This window comes from Lepidothrix coronata, unplaced genomic scaffold (assembly GCF_001604755.1).
Source record: "Lepidothrix coronata isolate B3197 unplaced genomic scaffold, Lepidothrix_coronata-1.0 Scaffold3, whole genome shotgun sequence".
NCBI classification, from domain to species: domain Eukaryota; kingdom Metazoa; phylum Chordata; class Aves; order Passeriformes; family Pipridae; genus Lepidothrix; species Lepidothrix coronata.
This window is the reverse complement of record NW_016690183.1, coordinates 3242944-3254145: the sequence shown is the minus strand read 5'-3', so window position 1 is coordinate 3254145 and position 11202 is coordinate 3242944. Positions and strand designations below refer to the sequence as shown.

At 43.1% G+C, this 11202-nt stretch overlaps 1 protein-coding gene across 1 annotated transcript; it reads right to left on the bottom strand.

Annotated features, from left to right (window-relative positions):
- Window positions 1-3978: 3978 nt before the first annotated feature.
- LOC108499804 lies at window positions 3979-9161 on the bottom strand. Its single transcript, XM_017820028.1, has 2 exons — window positions 8286-9161; window positions 3979-5386 (listed from the first exon to the last, which is right to left on the bottom strand). The coding sequence occupies exons 1-2, from the start codon at window positions 9018-9020 to the stop codon at window positions 5300-5302; spliced, it is 822 nt and encodes a 273-aa protein (XP_017675517.1). The 5' UTR covers window positions 9021-9161; the 3' UTR covers window positions 3979-5299.
- Window positions 9162-11202: the final 2041 nt, after the last annotated feature.

Sequence of the window (11202 nt, the reverse complement as noted above, 5' to 3'; positions counted from 1 at the left end):
ATCTTACGGATGGGGATCACAGAGTCTCGATTCATTTGATATTGCTGACAATGCAAAGTTGTAGTGGCAATTGGAACTTGCTGTTCCTCAACCCTCAACAATCCCACAGGAGAAGGGTTATCCAAGAGGCCAGGTAAATTCAACTGCTTAGCCACCTCTGTCTCTGCAGCAGCTACTCCAAAACCCATCTATGTCCCATTGGGTCTTTGAAATACCCAATGCCAAGAAATCGGTGTATACGGATGGCCCTTGCTGTGAAAGGCTCCACCACATCTGTGACGTACACCTCACCTGACATCATGGGGGTTGTGGCTGGGTTGCCCATCCTTTTCAAAAAGTATCTCTAACAGTGCTGTTTCTCTCAGACGTTGGATACCTTCCTCCATGGTCTTCCAGGCTGTCTCATAATGGTGCTGCTGCAGGAAGTCTCTACAAGCAAACTTCTTTCTCACACCTGTTAGAAGTCGCTCCCAGAGGGAAAGGGGCTTTGACTCCCTCACGAATGCTTGCTTGATACCCATATCCTTGGCCAGGGATCCCAAATACCTTGCTTTGTTGCCATCAAGCAGCAAGCCTTCACCCATAAGGTTCCAGACTCGAATCAGCCAGGTCAAAATGGGCTTATCTTGATGTCAAGTAGCATCATTCAGCATATTGCAGAGCTGGTCATATGACAGGTTAATGATCTCAGGATCTGGGTCCTCTTCTGGTTGTGAAGGTGAAGGCCCCGTCCTCGTTAACTGGGTGTATTGGCTTGGCTTTATACTTCATCCTCTGCACTGGGGGTACTTCTGCTGGCTGTGACTTCCCTTCTGGCATGACTGCAAACTGAGCACTTGTGATGTCTATTGGTTTCTCTACTCCACTGTCTTTCCCTTCTGACTGTAGGTGGTGTTGCCCAGTCCATACCATGGTGCGGTAAGCATGGGCTAAGGTCCAGCACATTGCTATAAGCTTTCCATCTCTGGAATTTATGGATTGGTGTTCTTTCAGGCACTCAGCAACCTTTCAGGGGATCTGTGTTTGGTCAGGGGAGAGCTTCCAAACAACTGGGGGAGAGTATTCCTTCAGCACCTGGCCTATCTCTTCCCATCCAATCAGAGTGATTTATGTCTAGGGCAGGCCGTTGGGCCATGGTGAGAGATTGGACAGTGGCAGGTGGTTGGACCGTGGCAGGCTGTAGAACAGTGGCACGCTGTTGGGCAGGTTCCTGGGTAGGGTCCCTAGTGTCTGGGGTAGATCTTGGGGCAGTTACCAAAGACAACCTCACACTGTATCTAAATGCTGGGTAGGCCACACTGAACAAACACAGCAAAAACATCATCAAGAATAGAATATCTTTAACATCCAGGGGAAAAAACAACCCTTCAGAAGCTATTGGTGTAGAGCCATATTAGAAGTGGGTGAAGGGTTGGGAAAAAGCATTTGCCTGTGTTCCTCCCCCAAAATAGGTACCATTATCAGTAAAACCCCCAAAATAGGAATAATCTAGGTTGTGGTAGTAATGCATCCATGTATATATATTCCAAAAGAGAACTACAGAGCCAGAATTTTTCAGCCACTGGTACTATTTTACAAACTTAACAGCAGCCACAACTATTGCAGGCACGGTGTCTATCTTTAAGAAGTGATCCATAAATGGAAAGACCATATACACTGCCAAATGCCAAAAGAAGCTGGATCACATGATGGCTAATGGTGTCTCTATATGCAATACATAGGTAATTAAACAAGAAGGTTTATTCTTTTTCCACATTTCCTCTAGTCAAGCCCCACGATTTGGGCACCAATAAATGTCTTAGTTTAACAAGATTACAACTTAGAAATTAAGAAACCTCAGGTGAAAGTGTGAAAAAGGAAAAGAACAGTTTTTTATTAGCAAAATCTGAATAAACAACAAATGGTGCAATCAAAAATTTTCAGAAGAAACAAAACAAAGTCCCAATTCCCCAGGTGGAGGGAAGAAACCTGCGGCAACCCGGGGCGGGGGAGGGAAAGGAGGGGGAAGGACTGTCCCATCAGTTCAACAGCTGCTTGTATCCATGTGTGTCTGCAGCAGCCAGCAGCCGATGGCTTCACAGCCAGTGATGAAGGAGTCCTTTTTCCCACAGGCAGTCCTGAAAACAGAATACCTCGCTCTGGTCTCTTTCAGTCGTCCTCTGCGAGGTGCCCTGTGGGGGGAAAAAAACCCAACTTCCTCTCAGGAGAAGAAAAGCAGGCAGCTGAAACTGGGTGCCCCACTCTGTCCGGTCAGCGGACCAAACCCAAAAAACCCCCCAAAAAAGACTCCCCCAGCGTGACCTGCAGCAACCATGATTCCCAAAAAAGCCCACTTTCCCCCCGACTCCCATGCTGCCCAGTGTGTGAGGCTTCGCTCTGTCCCCTCCCCATCCCGGAAGAAACAGATGGGGGGGTGGGAGGAGGGGTGCGAACATTGGGAAAAAATTCCAACATCTCTTTTCAAACTTATGACAATAACATAAGCAGATACAAGAAAAAACTATGGGGGAAAAAGGACCTGGGAGATTTTAGAAAGTTTCTGAAGGAAACTATTTCCTCTGTATTAAGGAATGTTTTTTCTTTCTGAATTGTATGTATGAAACCAATGAAATCACTGTCATTCTACTGAATAGGGTAATCTATTTGCTGGATTCAGTCTACATTTGCTGAAGAAATAGAAGTTCATAGTTGATTAATGCAGTAAAATTAGAACTTTCTTCAAACTCTTCATGAGTTCCACTTCACTGAAGGCACAATAATGACTTAAAATACAGATATTTCCTGATTTTCTAAAATCATTTTAGAGAAATTTGAGCCATGTCCAGATGACTTTCAACGACTTCCAGTGCTAGTGCTCAGTCACTCTTGCAGCATTGTGGGAAATAAATAAGATGGTTTTATTACAAGCAGGGGTTTCCATGGCTGCCTCCTGCCGAGACACCTGGAGGTCATTTTGTTTGGAAAGTTGAGGAGCCATTTTGTGGTCAAGGATTTGTGGGCTGCTTGTGGTTCACTTAAAGTTACTTATTGCTGCTGCTTACAGTTCTGTTTACCTGCTGCTACTTACAGTTCTGCTTACTTACTGCTACAGTGTGAAGGTGAGCCAGGAAGAATGTAAGGTGGTGAGACCAACCTGGGATCGCTGCCTAGGGACCATGCAGCTGGGGGCAGGGAAACAACCTGGTAGGTGGATGAAGACAAACAATAGACTGCACCAGAAAGCAAAGATCACCTTTAAAGGAAGAAAAGATTGCCTGGCATGGGAGGAGTGAGGGAGTGGTTATGCAAATCAAAGAGTCTTAAAAGGGCTCATCCCTCCCATTTGGGGGTGCTCGAACCTGGTCATGAGTTCGGTGCACCTGGCGCACTGTTAATAAAGTTCTTTGTTTCACTTTATTTGTCCATCTCTGACATTTTTAATTAGAGATATTTCTCACAGCATGAAAGCATTTCCTGATGTTCGGAGGGAATCTCCTGTGTTTTCAGTTGGTCCTGTCAGTAGACAAGAGTCTGGCTCTGCCCTTTTTGCATCCTTCCTTCAGGTATTTGTATAGATTGATAAGATACCCCTGAGTGTTCTCTTCTACAAACTGAACAGTTTTAGTTCTCTCAGCCTTTCCTCATAGAAGAGAAGCTCCATTCCCTTAGTCATTCTAATGGCCCTTCACTGGACTCTCTCCAATATGTCCATGTCTCTCTCGTACTGGGGAGCTCAGTACTGAACACAGAATACTTTTTGTCTGATTAATATATATCAATAAACAATATCTTCTAAAAGATGCTAAGGTAAGGTGTTGTTTAGGCATGAACCCCGCTCAGACACGAGTGCCAGAGCAGAATTGAGGTTTATTTCAAAACACTTAGGTTTAAATACAGCACTTAAACATGCCACATGATCTTTCAACCAATGACAATCAAGCATTGATTGAGCACGCGTGAGAACTCAGAAAACTACAACTCCCATGATCCCTTGTCACATTCTTCCTGCCACATCTCCCCTCTCTCTATTTAAGAAGTTGTGAAACAATACATTTTTAAACATTCTTATCATAACCAATCTTATTTCAACTATTTATAAAAATCAGTGCCTATCGTCATAAGGCCTTTATTGAATTGTTTACAACTTTATTGGTTCGTGCAATATTCAAGCAACTTTAAATTACCCAGGGTTTGAAAATGTGTATAACCTTTTATCTGAGGGTGACTTTGTGTAATGGCATCACCTTTATTTGAAAGGGAAATGTGTTGGGTTGTAGATGTTGTGTTTGAGGTGGTGTTATTTGAGGTAGTGTTTAAAATGTCTTGCTATGAAGTATATTGAGTTCACACACACATACATATGTCCACTCAACTTTTTCATTCATACTCTGGTGGCCACCGTTTCATTCTCTCCTCACACATGCATTCTTAAACCCTTTATTGTGTTTGAATCATGGAGTTTTGGTTTTGTATTGGTTACTGTTTGTGTGTTTCTTTTGGTTCTGTTGTATCATTTATTGCTTCTTTGTGATTGTTCCTGTTTTGAAGAAGTGTTAATGTAGATTTACACATATAGGGACCAGATCCATATCTCTTTCCTCCCCTTTTTTTGTGGTTTTTAGAGTATGTTTTTTAATGTGTGGTGTGTTCCTTTTACTATTATTGGTTGTGTTTCTTTAAATCTAATTTCTTTACTCATTTTTTTTGGTGATTGCTTCTGTTGAAGGGGAGGGCTACTATAAGGCCTGATATGTCCAGAAGGAATCCCCCGCAATTTAGCACTCCTTGATACACAGGCATATATCTCCCCTCAAGTTATGAAATCTACTGGTCTTGATCATTGCCTAGATATTAGATTTTTAATCATAACTGGTGTTTTGGAAGGTGAAAGTATTTTAGTTTTATGTTGGTATTCATACCTGCTATGGTTTGTATCATCACAGTTTAAGAAATTTAGAACATACGATGTTTTCTATAAGTATTCCTGGGGGTTACACATTGACCACTTCTCCCTTGCCCCCAAAGCATTCCTTGTGTGTTGCTGCACCACTCTACCTGGAGAGTGTGTGAATGGATGTGTCTTATGTAAGAGTTAGATTTTGTGTGATTAACAAGGAATTATGTGGTGTGCACTTTTCCAGACAAAGGAGAGGGTTAGTGAAATCTTGAAGAAAGGAGGCTTCGAGATGTGAAAGTAACTCTGTAGCATAGCATGAATCAATTATAACATTCATAGCTTAATTACAAAACAACTTAAATGTGCTAAGTACATGAGTAAGTTGTAACACTTGAACCTGGTCCAAGGTTTGTACCTTATTGTTCAATTGTCCTTCTTTGTTTGTCCGGATGCAGGTGGTCTCAGTGTCTTGTTCATTTCTTGTAGTTGTTCTTTATCCTTAAAAACAATCTTGGCAAACATGTTAATAACAGTTCAGTCTATTTCAGATGAAAGGTGGGCAGGAATAGATGCAAGGTTCAGGTGAACCTGTAGTTTTTGAAGTAATAGCGGTGAGTCACTCTATGTTATAGTGTCTTTTGCTTTTTGCCTGAAGGCTTCAAAGATAATCTTTTGTTGTGTAGTTCTCTTTGGAGATTTCATTGTTGGTCCTGTTAAATTTTTCTGGAACGTTTTAGTCTCCATTTCTTAATAATATCAGTTAGAACAACTGTAACCAGGTTTAATTCAGTCTCTTAGGTAGTTGCGATTTACAAGCAGCTATTTTGCACTCTTGATGACTTTATGTATGTTGTTTTGTGACAGCAAAATGTTTTGAGAATGTTTGAATGTAACAAATATGGGGATGTTTAAGATTCTATACTTACTATTTGAATAACATTATTGTGATAATTGCATGTATGTGGATGTATTTGAGAATTTAATATCTTCTAATAACTTTTATTTTTAAAGCTATTGGGAAATGAATGAAAAATAGGGAAAATTTTTGAAGCTGTAGTGTTCTGGTTTTGTGGAGATAAACTTAAATGTTCTTGGTTAAAATGACACTAATTTACATACTGAAAAAGAATTACAGAGGCTTTTAGGCAATAAAGAGAATTTTTCTCTCTTTTTATACTATGAAGCAGAAGGTTTCAAATCCTTTTCTGCCACAGTCTGAAAGGGGAGGATGGGACCATGGCACAGCACGGGTCCAGGCCACGAGGGAGGGATGCAGGTAGAGGGTTTATTCCAGCACGAACGCAGTTTTTATCACCTCCAGAGGGAAAGAGCCAGAACATAGGGCGGAGCAGGAGACAGACAGGCAGGGGGGACAAACCAGGATGGGGCACAGGCGAAAGAGGGAGGAATGTGGGAGGAACTGGGAAGAGAAGGGGTGAATGGAGGCTGTCTCCTCCCTGCAGCCTCTCCAGCCAATCCGCAGGAAAGCAGGGAAGCGGACAAGCCTGAACATGCCTGGGAAATACAAATTCTGGGGAAGCATACAATGCGTATATACATAATAACTGTAAAGTCTGTATCATAAAGTCCTTTCAATGACTGTACATCTTTTTCCACTTCTGAAATTTTCCCCATTCTGATTCCTGGTCCTTCACACTTTTCTTTTCCTTGAGTTCAGTAATTGATTGGTAATCAGGATACAATTTATGCTGAAACAGCCTGTATGTGAATTTATTTAGTTCAAATTTAGCTCCCTAGTAAATTGTTTATATTGCTCCAGTTTTTGTAATATGTGTAGCAATTTTGTTTGCTGATTGATAAAAGGTTTATCTTGCATACTTTATCATAGCTAGAAGAACATGAAATTGCTAAACTTAATAAAAGTTTTGCATTAGCCAGTTTTATATTTAAAAAATATGAATTAATGAATATACTGGGCTTTAAGATGGTGAGATTTTAAATTTCATGTGTAAATATTTTTAAACTACCCTCTACTCTTTATTTCCATTGTCAAGAAAACAATTTACACCACTTTTAAGAAAACTGATTTGAAGGAAAAAACTACAAATGTTACAAGCAAAACTTATATCTTCTTGACAATGCAAAATGCAGTGGTATGAGTGAATAGTTAGCAAAGTTTTAGTTCACCATGTCCTGCCTTCCTTTTCCACATTATGTAAAAAAGGAGATTCTGAGTGAGAGATAAGAGGGGCTTGCTTGTTGTCTTCCTCACCCAAAGGCAAGTCACTTATTTGTTTAGCCAAGGAGTTAGTAGGAAAGTTTTTATAGGAACAGGAATAGCGGCAGAAAATGACAAAATCTAATTCCACCCAATTGTTAAGCAGTAAACTATTGTTATTATGTTTAAGAGGCAACACATTATTTCCTTTTTTGCAAAGGCAATCATGCAAGAAGTGTTTTTTACCCTTTTCTTTAACTAAAAAATAAGTTATAAAATCTCAGTTTCAAAAACTTCTTTCTTTTCCAACTCTGAGATAGGGGCAAAAAGCATGAAAACCCATCTTTCTTTAGGTTTGAGAGATTGATAGATTAGTGAAAGGATTTTTGTACATAGTGAGGCTGTGTTTATATGGTTTTCTAATAGCGTATGTAAATGCATCACCTCTGTTTTAAGGAAAGGCCATTGTTTTACTGATTTAGGGTTACCTGTTTCTTGGGTCATTTGTGGGTTCAGCTGCAATAAAGCTGCCTTTGGGAAAAATCTGCTGTTAATTGACTTCCTCTTTGACAGAGACAGTCTCTGTTCTACAGAATGAGTGATTTCAGTGGGTCCAATGGAAACAGAGTTAATGTTTGGGTTATTGCTGGTTATAATGTCTGTGTTTTGCTTTGGGGATGATAGTTTAAGAAAACTTGTTAAATAGGTTGGGATGTTTTTTAAGGACCATTGTGAGGTTATATCTGTTCTGCTGCTAAATATGTTTGAATTCCTGTCTTTGCCTCCCATTCTAATTGTTCAATTTGGGTATAGGCCAGTTTATGCATGTTTGTGTTTTGAGTGGATTTAGGTGTGTATTGTTCTATGTTGAAACTTTGTGGAGCATCTTTGGGCTTGTGTTGTATGAGGGTTTTGTTTGTTTTGCTTTCTCAAGGCTCTTGCAGTGACTATGTATAAAGAATTCTGTGTTTCTGTAGTTGAAATTGTAACTGGTTGGTTCTTTGCTACTAGTTTAGGTTTGACTTTCCATGTTGTGTATGGCATATTGTCTAACAGCATTTTAAAATAGTGAGAAGTAAGTACTTGATATGAGGCCCCTCTTATTATTATTCTTAACCCCTGTAACACAAAAGAACTTTTTATAATAGCAGATAATCTGTCAATTAGTAAAGTTGTCCTTTAGTGACTTAGAAAATTAAACATGGTAGCTGATAGCTGTATGTCTGTTACCTCTAAATTGTTGGTTCTGTCAGTAGGTGGATGGTGTTGTCCCAGCTGAAATTTTTGCAGTACAAAACTAACAGCTGTCATTGCCAGCAACGCAGTCAGTACACTTGCAGTCCACTTCAACATTGGTTGCTTTGACTTTGCTGATGGTCTGGGTTTGGGCAGGCAGATGTTCTGTGTGCTTTCCCAGTCTACATTCTCCTCCTCAAGCTGAAGTAGTAGCTGTAGCCACGTTTGCTGTTCCTCCTCTTTTGCAGGATCCAAAACTGCTTGTCTTTTTTCTGGTTCTGTTGTCTCGCTGAGTTCAGTTTGCCACAGCTCGGCTAAGATTTCTTGGGCGTTAAATTCTCTTCTTCCTCCTCCATCAGGCCATCTTCGGCGTAGAAGCTGTTCTGAGGCTGGCAAGGGCTGTGGGTTGGTTTCTTGATAGGAGATCCACGGTGGTGCTTTAACGGTTGTGAATTTGTTGTGCGTTGGTTGAACTGGTGGTAACGGAAGAGGCACTCTCACTTCTGCTTCACTGCTGGAGTAAGTTGGCTGTGTCCATGTTGCTGCGTGGTTGTTCTGCAGTGGTCTCATGGCCGCTGCACAGCCAAAGGGTGTTAGTGGACCGCCCTGACCCCTGCAACAGCAGTCTGTTCGTTGATCTCCCGTCGCAGCCCCCGCTGCTGCTGGTGCCTTAGGCCAGAGCTCCAGCCGCCCGGCGACGTCCCCGCACTCTCTCTGTGGTGGTCTCATGGCCGCCACATAGCTAAAGTGAGCTAGCAAATTCTCTTGACCCCTGCAATAGCAGCTTGCCTGTTGCCCCCTGGCTGCAGCCCCCACAGCGCTGGCGGTCTGTACCCCCGCCAGCGTTCCGCTCTGCCGCAGCGCAGCCGCTGCCACACCACCTGACCCGGCCACCACCCCAGCCCCCCCGGCCACCGTTCTGCCTGGCCTGGCATATGGTGCGGGGGGCGCAGCTGTAAGCTCCAAGGCGGCTGCTGCAGTCGCAGCCGCCGGCATGAAGCTGGCAGCCCCCTACGCCGCCACCGCCCAGGCCCCAGGTTGTCCTGGCAGTGCCGCAAGAACGGTGGCTCCGGGTGCCTGCGGTGCAGGGGCCACTACAACTGGGGCAGGCGGCCTCTCAACGAAACTACCTCCCAGCCACGCTGCCGGCCTGGGTGGCAGGCAGTCCAGGCAAAGCCCCAGTCGCCGACCCCGCGCTGTTCCCCCCTCCAGTCCAGGGGGGGCGGCGCGGCCGTGAGTGGCTCTGCCACGGATCTGGCCACCGGCCACAGGGCCATCACTCCAGCAGCCCCGCGCCGAGAGGCACGGGATCCTATGGCAGCCCCGGTCGGCAATGGAACCCTCGCTGCAGGGACAGGGCTGGGTGCGGTGGGAAGCCATGCAGCCGTGCACGTGGGGGGTGCACCGCCCGCGGCGAGTGCCACGTGTGGCCCCGAACACGCGCCAAGGAGCACATGGTTCCAGGGTGAACCCAGCACCATGTGCTTCCAGACTACACACTGCCACTGCACTGTCTCCCCCCCAGTGCTCCCTCTTCCCACCCTCCCATCCCCCCATCTCTCTCCGCTAACGTGCACCCTCCCTGCTCTATTGTTTTCGGGCCACGCGGTCGGCTGGGGGGCTGGGGGCAAAAAGGTCTGCTGTCCTGGCTGGTTTTGCTTCTTTGTAACATAAGTTCAAGGCAGTCATAACCTCTCTCCATGCTGCTAAGTTTTTGATAGCTTCTATATCACATTCACTTGTTTTTTCAATTAACTTGCTTCCTATTTTCCTCCAAGATAACACTTGGTGAATGCCAGTTAAAGGTAGAGCTGGATCATTTATGGAAATCCAATACAGGAAGTCCCAAAGTCTATTTTTTTTCTACATTTCTGTTCTGTTCTTTTAAAAAGTGGATTACAGCTTCAGCTGTCTTTTTAATTTCTGAGGAAATTCCTTCCTGACGGGTAATCCACCCTCCCATTTTGCCAGTTTTTGGTTACCTCTGAGTGCAGAAGCTCTGTTGTCCTTTCTTCCGGGCCTTTTTTCTTCCTTTTTTGTCCCTTTTTGCAGAGGTAGTCCAGCCCGCTGTATTCTTCCTTTTTTTCCTTTTTGATCCTGGCGAGATGGACACCTCTGGACAGGTTCCCCAGAGCTTGCTGCTCCTGGTTCCTGGTAACCTGCTGTAGTCCCGATAAGGCGTTGTTGAGGCATGAACCCCACTCAGACATGAGTGCCAGAGCAGAATTAAGGTTGATTTCAAAATGCTTAGGTTTAAATACAGCGCTTAAACATGTCACATGATCTTTCAACCAATGACAATCAAGTATTGATTGAGCATGCGTGAGAACCCAGAAAACTACAACTCCCATGATTCTTTGTCACATTCTTCCTGCCACAATAAGGTCTATTTTTTTGTACAAATTTTTACAGATCTCATCTTTCTTCCTTTTTGTTGCAGCTCTTTTAATAATCCTAAGACCTAACTACTGAAAGCTAGTTATCTTCTTCTCAACAATGTGCTAAGGAACAGTGGACAGTGTCTCTTTCTCTGATGCTGCTTTTAGACTACCTGAAAAAGACCCAGTACCCACAAACCGTGTGTGCAAAAGTAGATTTAACCATGATGATGGTTATGGTTGTCATAAAACTTGATACCTGATGTGCTTCTTTAAATTCCACTGGGTATTCCATTAGAGCATAAATGTATTTGAAAGTCTGCCCTTAAGTCTGTGTATATCAGCTCAAGCTTTTTTTAAGTTGGAAGAGCCTGAACATAAAGATCAATTTAAGAGATGAAATATTGGTTGTCGTCTGTTATCTAAATTGTATCATAAAAATTGCTAGTATTGTTGTTACATTCTATTCATGATGCACAATGGTGTGTACTTAAAGATTGTTTAATGTCTGTGTTTGTCTGTACTGTGTTAAC

What these genes read in the sequence shown, in the direction of transcription:
- LOC108499804 (XM_017820028.1), bottom strand. Translation starts at nt 9,020, where the DNA reads ATGAGACCACCACAGAGAGAGTGCGGGGACGTCGCCGGGCGGCTGGAG. An exon ending in ACAGAACCAACAATTTAGAG is followed by an intron (nt 5,387 to 8,285) that starts GTAACAGACATA and finishes ATGTTTGCCAAG; the next exon opens with ATTGTTTTTAAGGATAAAGA.